Source organism: Nicotiana tomentosiformis, chromosome 3 (assembly GCF_000390325.3).
Source record: "Nicotiana tomentosiformis chromosome 3, ASM39032v3, whole genome shotgun sequence".
Taxonomy (NCBI): domain Eukaryota; kingdom Viridiplantae; phylum Streptophyta; class Magnoliopsida; order Solanales; family Solanaceae; genus Nicotiana; species Nicotiana tomentosiformis.
Window position 1 is genome coordinate 85,909,235 of NC_090814.1, and position 22,514 is coordinate 85,931,748.

The 22,514-nt window shown below is 39.2% G+C and overlaps 3 protein-coding genes, 1 long non-coding RNA gene and 1 other non-coding gene across 5 annotated transcripts; 3 read left to right on the plus strand and 2 right to left on the minus strand.

Moving 5' to 3' along the window:
• Window positions 1-325: 325 nt before the first annotated feature.
• On the minus strand, window positions 326-724 carry LOC138908122 (uncharacterized). Its single transcript, XM_070198762.1, has one exon. The coding sequence runs from the start codon at window positions 722-724 to the stop codon at window positions 326-328; it is 399 nt and encodes a 132-aa protein (XP_070054863.1).
• A 2,274-nt stretch (window positions 725-2,998) lies between these two features.
• Window positions 2,999-4,087, minus strand: LOC138908123 (uncharacterized). Its single transcript, XM_070198763.1, has 2 exons — window positions 3,464-4,087; window positions 2,999-3,148 (listed from the first exon to the last, which is right to left on the minus strand). Exons 1-2 carry the CDS (start codon window positions 4,085-4,087, stop codon window positions 2,999-3,001), a joined length of 774 nt encoding a protein of 257 aa, XP_070054864.1.
• A 1,128-nt stretch (window positions 4,088-5,215) lies between these two features.
• LOC117278120 (small nucleolar RNA R71) lies at window positions 5,216-5,322 on the plus strand. The gene has a single exon (XR_004508438.2). It is a non-coding gene; the product is annotated as a small nucleolar RNA R71 (small nucleolar RNA).
• A 4,289-nt stretch (window positions 5,323-9,611) lies between these two features.
• LOC138907088 (uncharacterized) lies at window positions 9,612-17,895 on the plus strand. Its single transcript, XR_011414799.1, has 2 exons — window positions 9,612-10,133; window positions 17,663-17,895. It is a non-coding gene; the product is annotated as an uncharacterized lncRNA (long non-coding RNA).
• Window positions 17,896-19,778: 1,883 nt separating this feature from the next.
• On the plus strand, window positions 19,779-22,514 carry LOC104101849 (probable polygalacturonase). The gene is made up of 5 exons (XM_009609376.4): window positions 19,779-20,098; window positions 20,732-20,852; window positions 20,958-21,132; window positions 21,327-21,397; window positions 21,477-22,514. The coding sequence occupies exons 1-5, from the start codon at window positions 19,808-19,810 to the stop codon at window positions 22,169-22,171; spliced, it is 1,353 nt and encodes a 450-aa protein (XP_009607671.2). The 5' UTR covers window positions 19,779-19,807; the 3' UTR covers window positions 22,172-22,514.

Consider the following 22,514-nt stretch of genomic DNA (forward strand, 5'->3'; position numbering starts at 1 on the left):
GGGGTCCGAAAGTGTGCGGCATGTGCGCGGCCGCACACGTTTGTCCTTCAAAATTTCTCCCGTTTAGCCACTTTTTACCTATTTTTGGATGGATTTCTTCACCCCGAGTCCTTCCGTCGCGCACAATTTCATCCCTGCACACTAATAGACTTGTCAATACTTTCACCGTTCAAAATCAAATATGAAAAATAAGAACAAAGAAAATAATATTGGGTTGCCTCCCAAGAAGCGCCTGATTTAATGTCGCGGCACGACGAATTACAACAAAACCATGGGTTGCCTCCCAGGAAGCACCTGATTTAACGTCGCGGTATGACGCAGGCTTTCATGATTGCACTTCGCTCACATATTGGGGCTCTTCCAAAGACATCATAACTTTCTCGCCTTTTTCTTTAACCATTCCAAGGTAGTGTTTCAACCTTTGCCCATTCACTTTAAACCTATTCGTTCCATCTTCGGACTCAATTTCTACTGCTCTACTTGAGAACACTTGCACAACTCTAAATGGTCCTGACCATCTAGATTTCAGCTTACCCGGAAACAATCTTAATCTCGAGTTGTATAACAATACTAGATCTCCGGGTTTGAAGTTCCGATCTAGAATGTGCTTATCATGCATCATCTTCAAACTTTCTTTGTACAATCTTGCATTCTCGAATGCATGGAACCGGAATTCCTCGAGTTCATGTAGCTCTGTGACTGTACGTGCGCCTGCATTTTCCATATCCAAGTTCAACTACCGCAGTGCCCATAAGGCTTTGTGCTAAAGCTCCACCGGAAGATGGCATGCTTTTCCAAACACCAACTTGTATGGAGACAAACCAATTGGAGTTTTAAATGATGTGCGGTACGCCCATAATGCATCATCCAACTTCTTTGCCCAATCAGTCTTTGTCGCATTCACTGTTTTGGACAGGACACTTTTGATTTCCCTGTTGGACACTTCCACTTGCCCGCTCGTTTGTGGGTGGTAAGGTGTGGTAACCTTATGGAGAACTCCATACTTTTCTAACAGCCTTGCGAACGCTCTATTGAAAAAATGGGTTCCACCATCACTGATTATAGCTCTCGGAGTGCCAAAACGTGTGAAAATATTTTTCTTTATAAAGCCTGTCACTCCTTTGGCTCATTTGTTGGAAGGGCCGTAGCTTCAACCCATTTGGAGACATAGTCAACTGCTACCAATATGTACTTGTTACCATATGAGCTGACAAATGGTCCCATAAAATCAATCCCCCACATGTCAAATACTTCCAACTCTTGAATTGTAGTCATCGGCATCTCGTGACGGCGAGATATGTTGCCTGTCCTTTGGCACTCATCACAACTTTTCACCCAAGCATGGGCATCCTTGAATAAAGTCGTCCAATACAAACCCGATTCCAACACCTTCGCCGCTGTCCGAATTCCTCCAAAGTGCCCACCATATGGTGAAGTATGGAAGCCTGCAAAATAGAAGATTGATCTTTCTCGGGGATACACCTCCGGATCATGTTATCTACACATTTTATAAAGTAAAGGTTCATCCCAGTAATAAGACCGACAATCGCGAAAGAACTTTTTATTTTGAATCAAAGAGAGTTCATAAGGTACAATACCGCTTGCCAAATAATTAGCAATATCAGCATACCATGGCGTCTCCTCCATTGCCACTACTAGTAACTGTTCATCCGGGAATGTCTCAGTTATATCTTCAACCTCTACTTTCTTTTCAGTTCCCTCCAACCTTGAAAGGTGGTCTGCCACTTGGTTATCTGTCCATTTCCTATCGCGGATCTCCAAATTGAATTCTTGTAGCAACAGAACTCAACGGATCAAGCATGGCTTTGACTCCTTCTTTGCTATCAAGTACATAAGTGCTGCATGGTCAGTATAAACAATCACTTTTGAACCAATCAAATAAGACCTGAATTTGTCGAATGCAAACACCACAACCAACATCTCTTTCTCAGTCACAGTATAATTAAGCTATGCACCGCTTAACATTCTGCTTGCATAGTAAATTGGGTGCACCAGCTTGTCCTTTCGCTGCCCCAGGACTGCTCCTATAGCATAGTCACTCGCATCACACATGAGCTTGAACGGCTGCTCCCAGTTGGGTGCAACGATGATTTATGCAGTCACCAATCTTTTCTTCAGCTCCTCAAATGCCAATCTCCAATCATCAGAGAACACAAAGGGATGATCCTTTTCAAGGAGTTTACATAAGGGGTTAGCAATTTTAGAGATATCTTTTATACATCGCATGTAGAACCCGGCGTACCCAAGGAAACTTCTCACTGCCTTGACCGAAGTGGGTGGTGGCAACTTCTCAATATCGTCAACCTTAGCATGGTCGACCTCAATGCCTTTACTGGACACTCGATGCCCCAACACTATACCTTCTTGTATAATAAAATGGCACTTCTCCCAGTTCAACACTAAATTTGTCTCCACACACCTTTTTAACACTCTTCTTAAATTTTGAAGACAGTCTTCGAATGAATCCCCCACCACTGAGAAATCACCCATAAAGACTTCCATAATATTCTCCACCATATCAGTGAAAATGGCTAACATACACCTTTGAAATGTAGCCGGTGCATTGCACAGGCCAAACGGCATTCTCCGAAAGGCAAAGATGCCATACAGACAAGTAAAAGATGTTTTCTCTCTATCTTCAAGGGCTATTGAGATCTGATTATACCCCGAATATCCATCCAAAAGCCGAAGTGAGACCGCGCAACCAACCTATCCAACATTTGGTCAATAAATGGCAATGGGAAATGGTCTTTCCGGGTGGCTGTGTTTAGTTTTCTATAATCCATGAAAATTCGCCAACCCGTGACTATACAAGTCGAGATCAACTCATTATTCTCATTTTGCACGACCGTCATTCCACCCTTCTTTGGTACACACTGAACTGGGCTGACCCAGTTACTGTCAAAGATGGGGAAGATGATATCTGCATCTAACCGCTTGATCACTTCTTTCTTCACCATTTCTTTCATGTTCGGGTTCAGCTTTCTTTGATGTTTTCTGGAAGGTTTGTACCCTTCTTCCAAGAGAATCTTGTGCATGCAAAAGGCCGGCTGATACCCTTTATATCTGCCATGGTCCAACCAATAACAGTCTTACATTCCTGTAACACCTGTTGGAGTTGTTCTACCTGCACAGCTAACAAACCGGATGAGATAATAATAGGTAAATTAGAGTTAGGCCCTAATAAAGCGTACCTGAGGTGAGTTGGAAGCGGTTTCAGGTCCAACTATGGTGGCTCCTCTATTGATGGCTTCGCAGGTGGTGTTGCCCTTTCTTCTAAGTGTAGTGGCTCGAATTGGGGTTCCCTTTTCCAGAACCCTTGACCTTCAAGAGCCATGACCCACTCTGTCAACTCTTCACCATTCACATCTTCCAAATTTATCAAGTAAGCTTCTAACGGATCTCTGACATTAAGGGTCTCATCCTCCTCTTATAGTATTACATCCACCACCTCCACTAGTGAATAATTTACAAATTCGCTGGACCTCCTCATAGATTGTTGAACATTGAATATTATTTCCTCATTATTCAACCTCATTTTTAACTCTCCAGTCTCACAGTCGATCAATGCTCTCCTAGTGGCTAAGAACGGCCTCCCCAAAATTATTGGTATTTCTTCGTCAACTTGACAGTCAAGAATAACGAAGTCGGCAGGAAATACAAACTTCCCCACTTGGACGAGCACATCATCCAGAATTCCTGTCGGCCTTTTGATTGTGCGATCAGCCAGTTGCAATATTGAGGTCGGTCTAGCTCTGCCAATGCCTAATTTTGTGTAGATTGCCAAAGGCATCAAGTTGATACTGGCTCCTAAGTCACACAATGCTTTAGCAAAAGCATAATTTCCAATTGTGCATGGGATAGTGAAACTACCGGGATTAGACAATTTTTGAGCCATAGGTCTTGTCACTACCGTGCTGTAAGTTTGAGTTAGAGTTACAGTAGACAGGTCCTGAAATTCAAATTTTCGAGACATCAGATCCTTCATCATTTTTGCATAGCCTAGCATTTCCCTCAAAGCATCCATCAGCAGAATATTCAATTGAATTTGTCTAAGCATTTCCATGAATTTTCTGTATTGATCATCTTTCTTTTGCTTTGCTAACCTTTGAGGGAATGGTGCAGGAGTTAGCTTCTTCTCACTGCTTGGTGTCTTTTCTTTATTAGGAGCCTTTCCACCACCTGTTCTAGGAGTTGTTCAAATTTCTTCTCCTTGCCTTTGTCCACTTGTGCCTGTTCAATTACAACTTCTGTGAGCTCCGTTGACTCGTCGGTATCTAATGTCACTGGAGTAATTGGTATTGCGTCTCTCCTAGATTGAGAAACTTCTTGCTCTCTGTCTAAATCCCTTCCATTCCTGAGACTCACTGCCATTAGCTGATTTGGGTTCTGCTCCTTTGGATTGATATTTGTGTCTGCAGGCAACGTTCCTTGTGGGAGATTGTTCAAGGCCATAGATAAATGGCCTAATTGAGTTTCAATGCCTTTAATAGCCGAATCATATGCGGCTAACTTTTCTTGCATCTTTCCATTTGTCCCAATAAGTTGTTGCAGCATGCCCTTGATTTCTATCATATTACTGTCCTGCTGTTGATGAGGCAGTTGGTAAGCCAACTATTGTTGGTGCTGCTGATTGTAGCCCTGCTGCATTTGATAAGGCATGACTTGGTCTTGTGGTTGTGTTCCCCCTGGAATGGTATTATATTGTTGTTGTGTTGGTCTATACTGCTGATTTTGAGGTCCCTATTGCTGTCCACCTTGCCTCTGACCCCCAAAATTATTGACATAATTCATGTCTTCTCTGAAGCCCTGGTTATTATTTTCTCCACTCCACGAGTAAACATATGACTGATTTATGCAGGGAGTGCATAGGCCTCCATTTGTCGTATCAACAATGTGCACCTATTTCGCACCCATCTCATCAATTTTCTTTGTCAATAAGCTTATCCGGGTCATGAGAGTGGATATGTTTTCTGCATTTGTATTGTTTGGGTCAAGAGCAACATAATGTACTGTTAGAGTGAGTGTTGTATCTCTCGTCATCCAGCCTGAATTTTGAGCCATCTTGTCAAGAAGAATCTTGCACTCTGTGAATGTTTTGCTCAAGAATGCACCCCTAGCGGAAGTATCAACATTGGCCTTCAGACCGTCAGCCAAACCCATATAGAATCTCTGTCCAAGCATCTGATCTGGGATGCCATGGTGTGGACACTTCACCAACACACCCTTAAACCTCTCCCAGGTTTCCTGCAAGGTTTCAGTTGGTTTCTGCCTGAATTGCAATATCTCATCAATTTGCCTCGCAGTTTTGTTGGGTGGATAGAACTTGTTTAAGGAGTGCTTGACTAGTTCCTCCCAAGTAGCAATGGAGTTTATTGGGAGCGAATTCAGCCAAGTTTGAGCCTCCCCAGTCACTGAGAATGGGAACAGTAATAATCTGATTGCTTCAGGAGTCACATTCGGTTGTCATTGAGTGACACAAATTGATAGAAAGTTCTTCAGATGTTGTTGTGGGTCTTCGATGTACGACCCAGAGAACAACCCTTTATTTTGCAGCAAATGCAGCATGTTGTTGGTAATCTGAAATGTCTCCGCTTATATCAGAGGGACTGCAATTGCGGTGGCCAGGTTATTAGCAGTTGGTTGCGCCCAATCATATAGAGCAGCTTCCGGCACAAGAGGTGCTACCACTCTGATGTTTGGGTCAACTCGAACATTCCTATTGTTCTCGTTGACGTTCTCGACGTCGTCCATTTCAATTTCGAATTGTTCGTCTTGTTTTAGCTGTTTTCCCTTCTTGTTAGCCCGATTAAACGCCCTGAATGCTTTCTCGGGATCTTAGAATCCTTCACAAAGTTCACCAGTTCTCAAGGAGTTTCTAGGCATGCACCTGAGTCACAGAAGAGTTCAAACGTGAGAATTTCAATGGAAATATTTTTAACACCACAAAAAATTGATCTAAACTAAAAATCCTAGCAATTCTTCCAAGTTGTAATAAATAACACCGTTAGTTCCCCGACAACATCATCAAAATTTGATCACGCCCAACTATGCCTTATAAAAAGGACTAAGCGGTCACTGCAAAAATAATCCGGTTCAAGAGTCCGGAGTCAAATCCCACAGGGAACTAACCTATTTGCTATAACTTTTAGTATCGCTAATGATAAGCTCAAACAATTTTCAGAGTTCAAGATTTTATTTGATAATTAACAGAAATTATTTAGCTAAGGAAAAATGACAATAAAAACTATCAATAAGCAAGAATGAAGTTGAATCCAAGGGTAAAAGAATCTAAGGTTATTAATTTCCCCAATTGTCGGATTAATTCTTGATACGTTAGCTATAATCTCGTTGTAACACTCTATAAAGATGGTGAGTTCTTGCTTACCGTACTTATCTCTCGATCAATTACGATAATTTACTAGGAGCATTCTCTCGAACTACTCTAGTTGACAATTTGTACAACTCATAAATATCACACCAAAGCTTCGTTATCTCTAATCTCGCTTTTAAATTCAAGTAATTAATCTCTTAACTTACTCGAAAGTGGCGTTCAATAGCAATCTAATCAAGTGTTCTTTCTCTAGCAACACTAGATAACTAGACACGATTAATCAAGGGCCCTTTTAATTAATCACAAGAAACACATAGTTGAACAATTATAGAGTAAAAACGGTTCAATTATATCAAAACGTAATCAAGACTTCATCAAATAATTAGTTCTATCAACCCTAGACGACAGGTTTAGCTACTCATACTACTATGCACGATTACAATATAAAAAGTCATAACCAACAATAGAATTAAGAAGAAGAAAATGAAAAACTCGTAGGATAATTCTCCGTCTTGCTCCTTTTGTGTTCTTGCCACCAAAGTTCTTCTAAAAAGAGAGATACCCTCTTTTTGGGCTAGCTGGGCTTCATATAGGTCAAGGTTAGTCGCCTCTCAAATTACAAAATTGGCCTTGGACAATTTTTCTCGGAAGCACGTGCGCGGCCGCGCATCAACCGCGCATCGACCGCGCACTTTGGCCAGTTTCTGCCTGACATGCACGGCCCAGTGCGCGGCCTGCATAGACCGTGCACCTAGAGGATTTTCTGCAGCATTTTTTCTTTCTTCTTTTTAAGCGCACTAACCTCCAATTGGACTTCAATGCTCCATATTATCTCCAAAACACTATTTAACGTCCTCATAGCCCGGAATTGCTCCTGCAAAGCATAAAGTTCTTAATTAGATCAATTTGTTATCATTTAGCATTCAAATATCAATAAAGTGCGGCTAAGTTAGAGTGTAAATAGTAGCTAAACTACATAATTATAGCCTACTATTAGTGAGCCGTTTCACTATTCTTGTATTGATGAATTGATAAGGTTTGGGATTTCGAAGTGTTGGATATTCTCTTTTGTATTGGTGGATCTTAAATGTTACGTATGCTTCATCTTCTTTTGTGTTAATAAATTCATAAATATTGGTGTTGAGTTGTTTATGTTAATAATTTGAAATTGTTGGGATCGGGTTATGCGCCAAAATGGTATTGAAATGAATTGATATGGTAGGATCCGGTTGCACACCACAACGATATTGAAATATATTATATGAAGAGATAAGGACGAAATATGATATGAACAGATGATGATATGGCGGGATCGGGTTGCGCACCACAACTGTTTGACCCAAAATTTTGATTTAGGTTTAAATAATTATATTTTCTAATAGAATAGAGTTAATCTTAGCCAATATTAATATCCAAAAGATTGAATACCTGATTTTGTAGCAAGATGTAACGAGTACTATTCGAGTAGCAATAAATAGAAGCAATATTCAATGGCCCAAGAAGAAAGAGGATAGCATTAAATAGCAGTAAATAATAATGAATGACACTTATGTAAATGAATGCGAGTGAGTCACCCGAAAAGGGGTGAGATTCTTCGATATTCCCTCTGACAAAGATGGATGATGCTAAGCCTTAGAATATTCAGATCCTCCTCGGATCGTGGGAGAAAAGATAGACACAGATCTAAAGAAAAGGTATATTTTATATGTTAATGATAAAGCAAGAATCTTTAGAGAATATCAATGTAATATTTTTTACAATGAGTGTCCAATCCCCTCTATAATCCTTTCTCTTTCTATTTATAAGGGCACATGGACCACAAAAACCCTGATAATACAGATGGGAGGAATATTCCCTAGAATATTCTCTGTAAGGTCTTATTTCTAAGACTAGCCATTACGGCTCTACTAAAGGGAGAACTATACATCGTCCTTATCCTCTGTTGAGTCAACTCGACCTCGCCTTCGTCCTTTATTAGGTCACTTCGACCTCGCCTTCGTCCTCTTTTGAAGACAACCCGATAACACCATCCTTCAAAGGCTTTCATAATTTTGACTTGGCCCACATATAATTATGATAATTTTTGGCTCATACATCAACGAATTTGACGTGTTGTAATTGTTTGTGGCTGTAGAGATTGTTCTCGGTATTGTGATATGAGATTTAAAATTTTGTTATTCTAGGGGCATCTAGTAGTTGACCTAGGGGTCTGGTTATTTGAGTTTACTATTTTATTTCTATTCATGTTTCTGTTATTACTGTTTTGTACAGGTTATTTGTGAATGTCTTGCCATAGCCTTGTCACTATTTCGTCGAGGTTAGACTCGGCACTTACAGAGTACATATGGTCAGTTGTACTCATGCTACACTTCTGCACTTCTTGTGCATATTCCGGTGTTGGTCATAGCGGCGCGTAACAGAGACTGCTCGAATTTGACAACTGTAGGAGACTTGAGATAGAGCTGCTGGCGTTCGCAATCCCTGAAATTCCATTCTACCATGTTTTACTATTATTCTAATTTCAGACAGTTTACTTCCGGTCATGTTTGTAGTATTCTAGATGCTCATGTACTTGTGACTTCAGATGTTTATGAGAAGTTTAGTAATGCGTTACTTATAATAACATTATTGTTGCACCCCACATTTTCGTATATGAAAGCACGCCATAAATAAATTGATGAGAGCTCGGAAATAATATGTTACATCCCGTATTTTTTTTGTATGCTAATATTTCGTCGTAAGTTAATTGATGTAATCTCGGGAACGAGATTATTTTGGGATTATAAGTATTATGCTATTCCAAACAAGTGATGGGAATATTCACGAAGGAGAGATGGTAAGTAAATCGAAGAAAATAAAATTTCTCGAAGTTTAACAATTTGGGATAAAATAAGGTCCGAGCTATAATACCCGGTATTTATGGATTAGTGCCATACAAGGTACCATATGGCCATGATAGTATGATGTATAAAGTGTATTAAAAAGGAGTAGTATTTTAGGTAATTTGAGATAATTCCTAATTATGCGGGTAATTGGTTAATTACCGGGTAAGGGACATTACCTAATTACCTAATAAGTGGATAAAAGTTAAACTTTTCCACCCCATCCCCACGTGGCAGCCCCCTCACCTTCTAATTAATGACTCATTAGTCATTTAAAATAGGTGTCACATTGTTAGAAGATAAAGTCCACTTTACTGATGCTATAACTTTGCACCTATCGATTGTCTTTAGTGGATGTATTTTTGACCAAAAAAAATAATTATCTAGTTAAGGATCGAGGCATAGCTATTGTGTATAGCTACCTAAGAACAAGAATTGATCCTCAGTAGCTGCTCAAACCTGCTATATACATGTAAAGGATGTTTTACCTTGGAAGATAGCAAATGCACATGAAACCTGGTAGTGGTTAATACAACTGCCCAAAGGAATTGGGTCAAAAAGGAATTTTGAATTATCTTGCTAACTCTTCTGGTCTGTTTATTGACACAATGAGTTACTAGCACTGTGCATGGGTGGCTTAAAATGACATGCTATATGGCCCGTGGTTTCTCTATCCAATTCGTAAGGAAGCTGTTGATATTCTAAGCCCTGGTTATAAGGAAAGCTTTGAACCGATTGTAAGTTCATTGTTAGAGGTACAGAGAACGAGATGCACCTGGGGAGATCGTTGCGATTTGCAATGACAAAAACATTTGGCAAGTCCGCGACTGATATTATATTTGTTGCTCTTTCAGTACTTGTAATCACCTTTTAGCTGTTTCAAGTGTCGGAACCAGGTATGTTAAGGCTATCCCTTTTTTCTTTTGGCATGATCCATACGATACAAACAAAACGAGTAAACGTAAAGTTTCTATAAACAACTCTATTCATAGAAATATTAGGTGTGTCTATATTCTTGATTCCCCATGTGAATTATTATTATATCTTCTATTCATGGGTCTCAGAAAAATACGTATTTGATAAAATTTATCCGACAAGCATATTATTTTTATGACATTCCGAGAAAATCTTATTAACGTATTTCTTAAGGCATATTATTTTTATGATATTCCGAGAAAATATTATTAACATATTTCTTATGCATTTCATGCATTTATACATATACATTGACCCATGACCAGATGACGTTATATACGCGTATATATGTATATTATATGGATATGGGATATGGGAAAAGGTTACGGCGTTATATACGCACCACCACCTGATCAGCTGGTATACGTTGATGATTTTTCCACAATGGCTGAAATGATATAATGGGATGCCCTCTGAGGCTTGATGATGTTATGAACGCATATACCTATGCATGGTATGATATTTATACGCATATGCATGACATTATAAAAATAAAATGACTCACAGAGCTATGCACACGTACATGTCGAGTCTTTTACTTCATGTTTTTCTCATGTCTATTATTTACTGATTTCCATTCCTTACATACTCGGTACATTATTTGTACTGACGTCCCTTTTGCCTGGGGACGCTGCGTTTCATGCCCGCATGTCTCGATAGACAGGTCGAGAGTCCTCTAAGTAGGAGATCAGCTCAGCAGAAGATATTGGTGCACTCCATTTGCTCCGGAGTTGTTTATTTGGTCAGTATGATTTAGATGTGTATGGTTTGGTATGGCGGGGCTCTGTCCCGACTTTTATGATAATTATGTACTCTTAGAGGCTTGTAGACATATGTCGTGTACGTGAAAGATTGTACGGCCTTGTCGGCCTAGGTTTTGAGTTTATAAATGATGATGTTGGCCTATTAGGCCCGTATGTCACGTGTATATGATGATATAATAAGAAAGATACGTTATGTTGGTACTCAGTTGAGTAAGGTACCGGGTGCCCATCGCGGCCCATAGGTTTGGGTCGTGACAAAAGTGGTATCAGAGCAGTTCTGTCTTTGGGAGTCTACAAGTCGTGTCTAGTAGAGTCTTGTTTATGGGCGTGTCGTGAACCACACTTATAAGTAGGAGGCTACAGGACATTTAGGACTGTCACTCTTTCTTCTTACTCTAGATCGTGTGGTAGAGCTCATTTATAAGAATTCAAATTCCTAGCTTCTATTTTATCCGTAATATGACGATACCTTCAATTTGAAAGAGATTGAATACGGATATGGAAGAGTTGAGTCAGAGGAGCTCGATTTTTCATAATGCTTATGAAGAGAAAATATAAGGTCTTCAGTAGATCATGTGTGTACTAAAACGTGTAAGCCTCTTGATAAGGAACCTTAAGGCAAGGATATCTATCCACCCCTATGGTGAAAGGCAATGAGAATTTAGAAGATAGTACAAGTCTCAACAAGTAAATGAAGCAAGGTGAAGAAGGGTACGATGCACCCAGTTAATGAAAACTATCATTATTTACCATTCATGACGGGAGATATAAGCATTTTGAGTTACCTTCAATGGTAGCAGAGGTATGTACAACTGGCCACACCCATCTCATTTATGCCATATGGAAGCTAACAAAAGTAGTATAAGAGAAGGACGAATATCAAGGTCCGGCTGGGGTTAGAGTGACCTAAAAAGGGTGGATGGAGTATTTGAGTTGGTTGACATTTTCGAAGGATAGTGCAAATATGGTAATGGATCTCCTGGTGAGACACCTCGATGGTGCACCCTAAAATAGTACAACTAGATATGAGTACTACAAAGATAAGCACTGGAAGCCTGGAAAGGATAAATATTATCTTAGTATGGCTCCCGTCCCTAGTAGAGAGAATGTTAGGCAACCCGAAGAGCCAGCAGATGGAGCAAGGGGATCTAAAAGCAAGAGAATGTCTTGTTGAAGTTTTCAGAATAAGGTGATAGACAGAGATGTTAGCAGGGAAATAAGAAGAGAGTTAATGAAACATTATGAGTAAGATGTCAACATGGATGACAACGGTAGATCAAAACAAAATTGGCAGTATTATAGAGTCAATAGTCAAGGGAAGGAAAATACGAGAGGTGACAGGACTTGAGGCAACAAAAGAGTATAGGCCATAAAGTCATATCCTCACTTTGAAAAATAAGTTCGTGACTCCAACGCAACTACCAGAAGAAAAAGTTAGACCCCAGAATAATAGAAATCAGTATGGGCTGGTGAATAAGATAAATTAAACATGAATTAGGGACTGAGTGACTTGATAATAGTCAGCATCACGAGAATTTCATATTTGCGTTCCGGCGATAATAGAATGGACAACAAAAGATGATTCATGAGAAATTCAGAAAATGGTCATTCAGGAAGACGCTTCCCTAAAGCAAGCAATATGAGCAAAGTTAAGCTTAAGGGATTGTTGTGCCAGTTGCACTAAGTGTCACCATTGCGAGTAAGAAAATTTGTTATCCTTGGTACAGAAGGATTGCCGCAAGACGAATAAGGGTCATTGATGTTGTGAAACGACGCCAAAAATGAAGAGGTAAAACATCTATAGGTAGATCCTCGTGGCTTCAGCTCTTAGTACTTCCCTAAAGGGAGGAATATGGAGTTATGTGGCATTAAGTCGTAATTAAGTAATTCTAGTAACTATGGAATGGTAAAGGAAGAGTGCGACAAAAATAAAAAGGGAATGAGATTGCACGTATTCAAATCCTACAGATGTGCTACGATTCCAGAATATTATGCAAGCACGACGTCAAGGAGAGGAAGTAAGGGTTCCTGCCTGAGATGTTATTGATAGATAAGGAGCACGTGTGAGACGTAAGTTAAGATAAAGGAAATGACCCAAGAAAGATTACGCGGAATATTGATATGAGAATGGGCCAACGAGTAGTCACTAGTTGATTCAGGAAGAGCCTAGTTATGGCTAAACAGGGGGTTACAGACGAGGTAGCAGACCGTGCAAGATAAAATAGTAAAACCTAATATGGGAAATTCAGTCTCGCAGATATGACCTCGAAACCCTTGAGAAATATTCAGATAGAAGTTGGGGTAGTTAAAGGTGACATATAAGTGTTACGGAAATAAAAGAGGATGCCACTGGAAACAGTCAAAATTTAAGTTCAAAAGCAACCCTACAAGCACACGAGCGTAAACTACGGATAATTATAGGAAAGAAAGGACATTAAGTATTCGGTGTAATTAGCTCGCAGCTTTACAAGAGTCAGAGAATCCTCCCTAAATACTACAATGAAATACTGCTGAGAAAGTAAGGAAGGAAGCTTTAACCTAAGCTAGGTGACCTAAGGAGGAAATAGTCTTATAACAACAGTCTCACAACAACATTGTATGCACTCCATAAGAAAATAGTACCTACCGTGGCTAATGAACGGGAAGTAAAATCAGAAGTGATATTCAAGATCATATGAGTTGTATGGAATTTCAATATGCATGGGCACGAAGATAAGCTAAGTATACACGCAAAAGGGGGCAGAAAGACCAGGAAAAGTAATTGCTTACGTTTGAAGAAAGCTGAGATGGAACAAAAAGAATTATTAGATTCATGATCCAGAGTTAGTTACGTTATGAACGCACTTAAGAGTTTGGAAGTTTTATACATGCAGCCTATACAGCCGTAAAAGATTCCGGTATAAGTTAAAAGAAAGAATTGAGCCCAGGTCATAGATGAAGGATTGTGTTATTAAAGGATTGTATCATGGACATTCCTCAGCACCCATGAAAGGCTAAACGTAATAACTAATACCATGAGCCGCAAATCAAGATATAGCTTAATGTCACGAGCCCAAATTCTTACATTGGGTAGCGGCACCTGCTCGCCCGTGCGGCGCCTGCAGTTCCCCTCGCTGCAGGCCAGCCTTCTTCCTGTCCCAAGATTTCCCAAGCACGATCATGTGCCTGTTGGTGGGACTCGCCCCAACTTGTACTGCCCGTAAGATGCCTAGGCCCTTGGCCCTAGAAATGTCGTGGCGCTTCATCTTAGGATCACAATCCATGCGCGCCCTGGGGGATTAGCTTAGGACATGCCTTGTCCTTAGCCCAAGACTGAGCATCGCTCCCGCGTGCACAGCCCAATCCTCAAGCTTGACACTCGCCTAGTGCATCCGCGACTAGCTCGTGCCTCGCGCGAGTAAGGCAACCTTTAGCCCTTGGCCATTGTCATGCGCCACTTTTTCGTGCCATGCCCATACATAGCCCTCTTGCAGCACGCTTCTATTCCGAAGTAGTGCAGTGTCGCCCACACCTGTACCTTTAGGCCAATGGACCCTTGCTTGCATGGTTGAATCAAATCCATACTCACAAGTCAACACATGATGCCCCTATGACAGGTGCGTCAAGTATCCAATCGGCACAGAGGTCTCGTTCCAACATTCGCCAGCCTGCAGGGCTGGCCGTTTCACACATCGAGCCTCCAGCACCACTTTGATGCCCAACGCAGGCCCGAAGGTGTTGCGCCGCCCATAGAGTTTCCCTAACTCGTATGGGTGCCTTTGACACTCCTTTTGAGTCATCTAGGCAGGTCTTTGGGGTTCGCCCCCAAGGCAGCTCGTTCTATACGGCTCGGTGGCAGCACGTATGGGGGAGGCAGGTCGGAGCTTTCATCACCTATACCCCCTTATATATGCTTAAAATTAAAAAGCCCAAGTTGCCCGAGTAGACTGCTCTACGTCAGACCATCAGAAGGACCTTTTCTCACCAGTTCTTAACCGAAATCACAACTCCAAAATGCGAGTTGTGACATTAAGCCTACATAAAGGCTGATCAGAAGAAGGAGGAAACTAAAGAGGTATATCAACGAAGTAAATCAAGAATCTGATTATTGGACCCGAAAAATTATAGAAATCGTGATTGAGAACATTACAGGATCACTCTTAATATCAGAGGTACCGGAGGGATAGTACAACAACCATATTCTATAACGGCCCTACAATAAAGCCGGTTAGAAAAGTACCAGCCTCATAAGAAGTCAGTACGAAACTCCCACCGGATTGTGTATGCACCAGAGGAACAAGTATTATAATAGAGCTTCAAGTTATGGATGTGAATTATACCTATGTGGAAGGGAGGTCATGAAAGAGATAGAAGATACGATGCGAGATTTTAAGGTAAGTAAGGTAAAGGTGAACAACGTACAAGATACTCAAAGGCAGAAGATCGTGAATAGTCCATGCTTTGGATAGAAGGCTAGAAGCACTGGGATTCAATATCCAAGAACGATAGCAGCGTCGTCAGTGGCGTACCTTCCAGCCTATGGTTTCTAAGTACCGAGAGATCTAGTCCAGAGAGTAAAGAAGAGTTAGAGACGATGTGATGTCTCGCTTAATGTTCTAGAATAACATAAGGGAATCAATGGTGCAAGCAAGTGGAAGGAAGGTTGTGAATAGTATAAATAGATACGTAGAGGTCGCAAGCTAAAGTATAGTAAAGCGACAAGGTTTTATGATAGGAGTAAGGATGAGAAAGGGCGAGTAAGAAAGTGACGAGAATGGGTTAGTTCTCGGGATTAAGCCCATGAAAACATAAGAGCCGATGGGTTCTCTAAGTTATAGAAGGCTCAGTATAGCCTGAATGAACTCAAAGGAGTCTAAGACTAGTAGCATGTAAAAGAGATGGAATGCTGCCCTGGTAGTGAAATGAAGGTGTAATTGTGACAGATGAAAGATAACAGTTGGGCCTTCGACTGAATAATGATTGGAAGAAAGAAAAATAAAGGGGAGAAGGAGAAAAGATTTCGCGAACGACACGAGATCAGAATACCCCCATAAGGCGAATCACATCGAGATACTATGAAATACGATTACAGAAATCACTTCAAATATTCCTCGATGCAACGTAAGCCCTAGTGGCAAGGTTTTACGTAAGAAGTTTCAAGTTATCAATGGTATATTGTAGATCAATATTGAGGTGAATCAACAATGGATAGACAAAAGTCACAAAGTACGAGATGAGATTAGACCATCGTTCTTAAGATGAATAGTAATGAGGAAACATTAAAGGACTTAGATTTATACATATGGGATAAGCAACGAGAATAACCTGGAGTTTGGTAGCAGGCCTCAGTAACGATAAATCGAAGTAAGTGTTATGGTATATTATGACCTACCTAGATGCAGTAAAGTCACACGGATGGATAACTGGGGCTATGAAACAAGATATAGCAATAGTCGTAAGTTCGATAAAGTACCGAGGGAAGGACTTCAGTATACCTATAAATGCCCAGAAGGACATCTTTAGTTCTGTATATGTTCACAAAGTGAGGCCTAGATATTGGCTAAAAACCGAAGGAAAGAGTCGCATAGGCGCATTTACAAGGTCAGAGTCGTACATACTGCATGATAGAAGGTAGCAACAGTTACGAGATTGGAAGGATTTCGACCACAAGTCGTGGTGTGAGAAAGAGGCTTTAAGGGAGGGGGTGCCCTGGCCTTTGGATTTATTCACAGAACAGTTGCCTAGATGGCAAGGAGGGTAATAAAGTATTCGGAAGACATAGGCTATGAAAATGACCAGTGCACCAGTCAACATTCGAGGATGAATATTCCAAAGGGGAATGATGTTACACCCCATATTTTCGTATATGAAAGCACGCCATAAATAAATTGATGAGAGCTCGGAAATGAGATATTACATCCCATATTTTTTTTTGTACACTAATATTTCGTCGTAAGTTAATCGACGTAAGCTCGGGAACAAGATTATTTTGGGATTATAAGTATTATGCTAGAACTATGGTAGCACATTTCATGCATGCCTACACTTTAGCATGTCACTTATATCAGTCCATGAGTATGTAAATTGATATCCATTGTTCATGTACATGTATCCTTGTATATGCTTTCTATGTTATATGGACTGTATTGATAGCACATGAGTTGTTCGTGCGAATCTGAGTTGTGTCAGCACGTGAGTTGTCTGTGCGGTGGTTATATATGGCACGTGAGTTATCCGTCCAACGTATAGATAAGGATCCATCCCCCTAGGGTCATACTCTCATATTTTTATCTTGATGGTGTACACGTGGTATGGGGAAAACTAACTAGTGCTTGATTTGGTTATTGCATTTTTTCTTTACTTGCAGTTTCCTTGGGTGTATACATTTACTATTCGCATATCTTCTCTATATGCTAGATCAGGAATGTATACATGCCATGTTTTGCATATCTTTTCTATATGCTGAATAGTTAACTGAAATAGAGCATGTTACGTTATCTTTGTGTACCGAGGAGGCTTTATTTGTGATTTATGACTTGACGATGTTACTGCTATATACTGGTGAGATTTATGAACTGAACAGGTTATTAGAGAGTATCATTAATAATTTTTGTCTCTATTACCTCGCTGAAGTTAGTTATAATACTTGCTGAGTACACGTGGTCGATTGACTCATACTACTCTCTCACTTAATTGTGCAAATCCAGGTGTTGGACCGAGCTATGAGTAGCCATGTTCTGTTGCTGAGGATTTGTAAAGAGACGAGGTAAAGCTGTATTTCGGCCGTAGTCTTTGACGTCTCTTTTCATTTCTGTATTGTTGCTTTCATTCGGACAATATTTTATTTTGTATTCCAGACTTGTACTTCTGTTTTAGAGCTCACGACTCTGTATTTACCAGTTTTGGGGGATTTTATATATTGACGCAATTATTTATGTTATTGGCTTTAGACTTGTACTATTTCCGTTATTTCTGTTATTTTGTTCCACTTTTATTATGTTCGGCTTGCCTAGCAAGTAAGTTAGGTGTCATTACGACCGATTGGTGATTTTAGATCGTGACATTGTAACTGCTACTTGAACTCTGTAACAATCTTCTTAATCGCCTTCAAGGCAGTGACTTGCCACGACACGACATTTGTGTGATAATTATTTTTATTGTCTTTCTTATTCTTGGTCAATACAAGCTAATAGTTAATGATCCTTTTCTCATACATAATCAAATTGGAATAAGACCTTATATTGTATTTACTTTGACCAAGCCACTATTCTTTTCAGGTTAATTCGTTTAACATAAGTCCGACTTCCGTGGTGATGGAAGAAAAATAAATGTTAGTTGATTATTTTTTACTATGTTTGACTAAACTGAAACGAAGGTAGTTGCATGTCCTTTTTTTTTTTTTTCCTTGAGGCAATTGCATGTTAACGTTCTCCTTTTTCGGTGTTAAACGGGGGGTCTAACGGGGCTGAACTATTGCAATTGCTCAATCAGATTGTGCAAAAGACTACTGAAAAAAAATTGAGTTTCAGCAGTCCAAAACGTAGCCTATGGAAACTTTAGAAAAGACCATTGTGTAGAACACTAATCCATGGGAGCCAATATTAATTTGAAGTCTGGCAGATGCGCCAAATGGGCACCATCAATGTGTGAGATGTAGCGGTATAGTAGCGAAATAAAAAAATTCACTAATAGTGTTCAAAATTTAATATTTATGTATAACAAGTTGAGTAACTTTTAAGTTAGAAGCAGTATATAGATTTTTTATATACATAATTATATAATTATCCAATAAAGGGTGTTCAACTTACTGCAGCCCTTCAGCACATGTGACTCCGTCATAAGTTTGAGATTTTGTTATATTTTTCTTTTGGGGAGATTTGCTACTTTGTCTTAATGAACTTCCGAAGAGTACTCCACATAGATAAGAGATTATTTTTATTCTAATGCAGTTGGCCTCATGACCGCTTAGAACTTACTGCACATTCAAATGACAACAACAATAATAACAGATTTGGTATAGGGTAACAATAATAACAGATTTGGTATAGGGTGATGTGTACACAGACCTTATCACTACCTTGCGAAGATAGAAAAACTGTTTTCGATAGACCCTCGACTTACACTATCTGCACATTCAGATGGTGTAAACAATTCTCATAATGGCGCATAGAACTCTTTCACCATACCCTTCATGTTACAGTCGGACCGGATTTGTTTCTTCTTTTATGAGATTGATTGACCTTGGCTTTAAAATTTTATTACCTTTTCAGTACCGTTATTTCTCTAATAGAAGAATACTTTGCAAATGCAGCAGCAAGAGGATTCTCTCCTTAGCCAAACTAATATAGGAGCACATCAAAATTCTTACCAAATTTGCATCGATAATAAATTTATTTCTTTGAATTTAAAATCCAAGAAAATAATAATAATAATAATAACAGCTTCAAGTAGCAAAAGTTGCCATATTTATTGGAATCAAATAATAAACTTCCATACGTAAAAATCTCCTAGAATGATTGAGACCCCATATTCATTTGGTTAATTATTAAATTCTAAGATTCTTACAATCTTAGACCAAATGAATTTAATTTTAAAATGTCATTAGAAAATACTACTATATAAGAGAATCTTTATATCATTCATTCATTCAAAAGCTTTTTTTCTCACCAATGGATTTTTATCAAACATCAAAATGTGATGTAATTCTTTCTCACCCTTGATCTTCTATCTTTAATTCAAGTGTTTGCATCAGTTACTATAATTGTTGTTATTATTTTTTATTGTTAAGGATTTGTCATTGAAAAATGTTGTAACAGTTTTTGGCAAAAGTACTGGTCGTTTTGACATGGGGAATGCTAAGTCTTAGAGCAGCGGAATGTAGTACCGATACAGGATCTGTGGACTATGAAGCAATAAACTGTAGAAAGCACACTGCATTTTTGACAGATTTTGGAGGCAAAGGTGATGGATATACGTCAAACACAGAGGCTTTTAGAAGAGCAATTAGTGAATTGAGCAAATTTGCAACAGATGGGGGAGCACAGCTTATTGTTCCTCCTGGGAAATGGCTAACAGGCCCTTTCAATCTCACTAGTAGTTTCACTCTTTACATACACCAGGATGCTGTCATTCTAGCTTCTCAGGTTTCTTTCATTCATTTATTTATGCTCTCTTAATTATTATTTTTTAAAATGTTTTGAACTTTTTCTTTATGATTTTTTATTCTTATCTGAACGTCCTAATCAAAGGGAAATGAAATATAAAAGGATATCAATTGGAATAAAAGAAATCAGCCAAAAGATATTAACATGCAAAAATCATTGTTAAACTTTTTAACGACATAAAAAAACCAAAAGATATGCCCTCCCGCTCTATCTATTCAAGGGATGGAAGGACAAATGTCTTTGGTGTCCATAACTTATTGTTTTCCCTTATAACCCTCTGGAAAGTGTCCAGCGTTAGAGCTCTATCGATTTTTAACGAGGTTTTATACCATACTAATTTAATCAATTGTGTATTATCAAAATTAGATTTTTTTTCAAAATTGTTCCAATGTTTCAATTTTTTCCCTATATTAGTATTGTTTAGTATGTTTAGTTAGTTTTTGGTATTTTATTTTATAAAACATCACATAAGAATCTCCACAATGGGACATCTCATTTAAAAGCACAACATTAACATTATACATGTGGCTTGACCTAGCAAATCTAGACGAGGTTCTGTGACGTAAGACGAAATATTTCTTGTTAAGATACACTACGTGATTGTGGGTATAGGATGAGGCAGAGTGGGATTTAATTCCACCATTGCCATCTTATGGAAGAGGAAGAGATGCTGCAGGACCAAGGTTTATTAGTCTCATCTTTGGAACAAACTTGACTGATGTAGTCATTACAGGTAAATATCCATTGGTTACTCCCTCTTTGTTCGATCAACACAAAAATAATATGTCAAAGACAGAGGCCAACATTTCTGATGTTCTTTTGTTATATATATAAGCAGGTGGAAATGGAACCATAGATGGTCAGGGTCAACAGTGGTGGACAAAATTTCGACAAGGTCAACTGAACTACACCCGACCTTACCTCATTGAGATCATGTTCTCCGATCATGTCCAAATTTCCAATCTTACCTTGATTAACTCTCCTTCGTGGAATGTTCATCCCGTTTACAGCAGGTTTAGTTTCTTCTTTCCCTCATTTTATCATATCATATTCTACTAACTTGCTTAAATAGAGCGACACAGACAGTGAGGATTTATATAGCCGGCCTCAACTTACTTGGGTATGATCATTTTGATCCACTAACTTGCTTGACATTCTCTAATTGATTCTTAATTTTTTACTATTTTTTTTGGTTTCAAAATTGCAGTTTTGTGGTGATGAAGGGATTAACAATCCTTGCACCAACTGATTCACCAAACACAGATGGGATTGACCCAGGTTTGTTAAAAGAACATAGTAAATATGGAAGAAAAATGACTGTCTGTTGTAAGTAATTCATTTTTTGGTTGCTTGGCAGATTCTTGTTCAAACACCAAAATTGAAGATTGCTTCATAGTCTCCGGGGATGATTGTATAGCAGTGAAAAGTGGTTGGGATGAATATGGAATAGCATTTGGAATGCCTACACAGCACCTAATCATAAGAAGGCTTACCTGCATATCTCCTGATAGTGCAGTCATTGCTCTTGGAAGCGAAATGTCCGGTGGCATTCAAGATGTTAGAGCTGAAAACATTACAGCAATCAGTTCTGAATCAGGCGTGAGAATCAAAACTGCTATAGGAAGAGGGGCATACGTTAAAGACGTGTTCGTGAAAGGAATGACATTGCAGACAATGAAATATACCTTTTGGATGACGGGCGATTATGGGTCTCATCCTGATGATCATTTTGATCCAAAAGCACTTCCTGTCATTCAGGGAATTAATTTTAGGGACGTTGTATCTAAGAATGTTACAATAGCAGGGAAATTAGTGGGGATAAAAAATGATACCTTCAGCGGAATTTGCATTTCAAATGTGAGCATCGAGTTGTCAGAACATGCTAAGAAACAACCATGGAACTGCAGTGATATACAAGGGGTTTCTAGTCAAGTGAGTCCTCAGCCGTGTGCTCTGTTGCCTGATCAGAAAATTGATTGTCCTTATCCCAGCGATACGTTGCCTGTTGATGAGATTCAGTTCCAGACTTGTGCTGCAGCTACTCACTGTTGAGTAAAAGATAGAGATATATCCAGCTAGTGCCTTGTTCTTTTATGCTTCAAAGTTTTGGAACCATTTTTATTTTTAATTAAACAACATTTGCTCCAGTACATGTTTTCCAGTCTTCTAGTTAAAATCAAGTTATAGATGTTACCTCATATGCTTCACTCTACGACTTAGACGCTATGTCCTTGAGCATACATTAGCAAGTAATCTTTGAAAGGACTAAAAGAAGTCATAGTAGCTATTGGGAAAGCAATTAGAGTAGCTCCTTGCACAGGTTTATCATAATCTTCTAGATACTAGCGGCATAAAGCTGTAGCTTTTAATTCACTAATATCCTTATATTTCCTGC

Excerpts from the sequence above, each read along its gene's own strand:
- LOC104101849 (XM_009609376.4), top strand. The coding sequence starts at position 19,808 with ATGCTAAGTCTTAGAGCAGCGGAATGTAGTACCGATACAGGATCTGTG. Across the intron at positions 20,853-20,957 it reads GACTGATGTAGTCATTACAG|GTGGAAATGGAACCATAGAT; the intron begins GTAAATATCCAT and ends ATATATAAGCAG. Across the intron at positions 21,398-21,476 it reads CACAGATGGGATTGACCCAG|ATTCTTGTTCAAACACCAAA; the intron begins GTTTGTTAAAAG and ends GTTGCTTGGCAG.
- LOC138908122 (XM_070198762.1), bottom strand. The coding sequence starts at position 724 with ATGGAAAATGCAGGCGCACGTACAGTCACAGAGCTACATGAACTCGAG.
- LOC138908123 (XM_070198763.1), bottom strand. The coding sequence starts at position 4,087 with ATGGAAATGCTTAGACAAATTCAATTGAATATTCTGCTGATGGATGCT. Across the intron at positions 3,149-3,463 it reads CACTAGTGGAGGTGGTGGAT|GTAGAACAACTCCAACAGGT; the intron begins GTAATACTATAA and ends TTAGCTGTGCAG.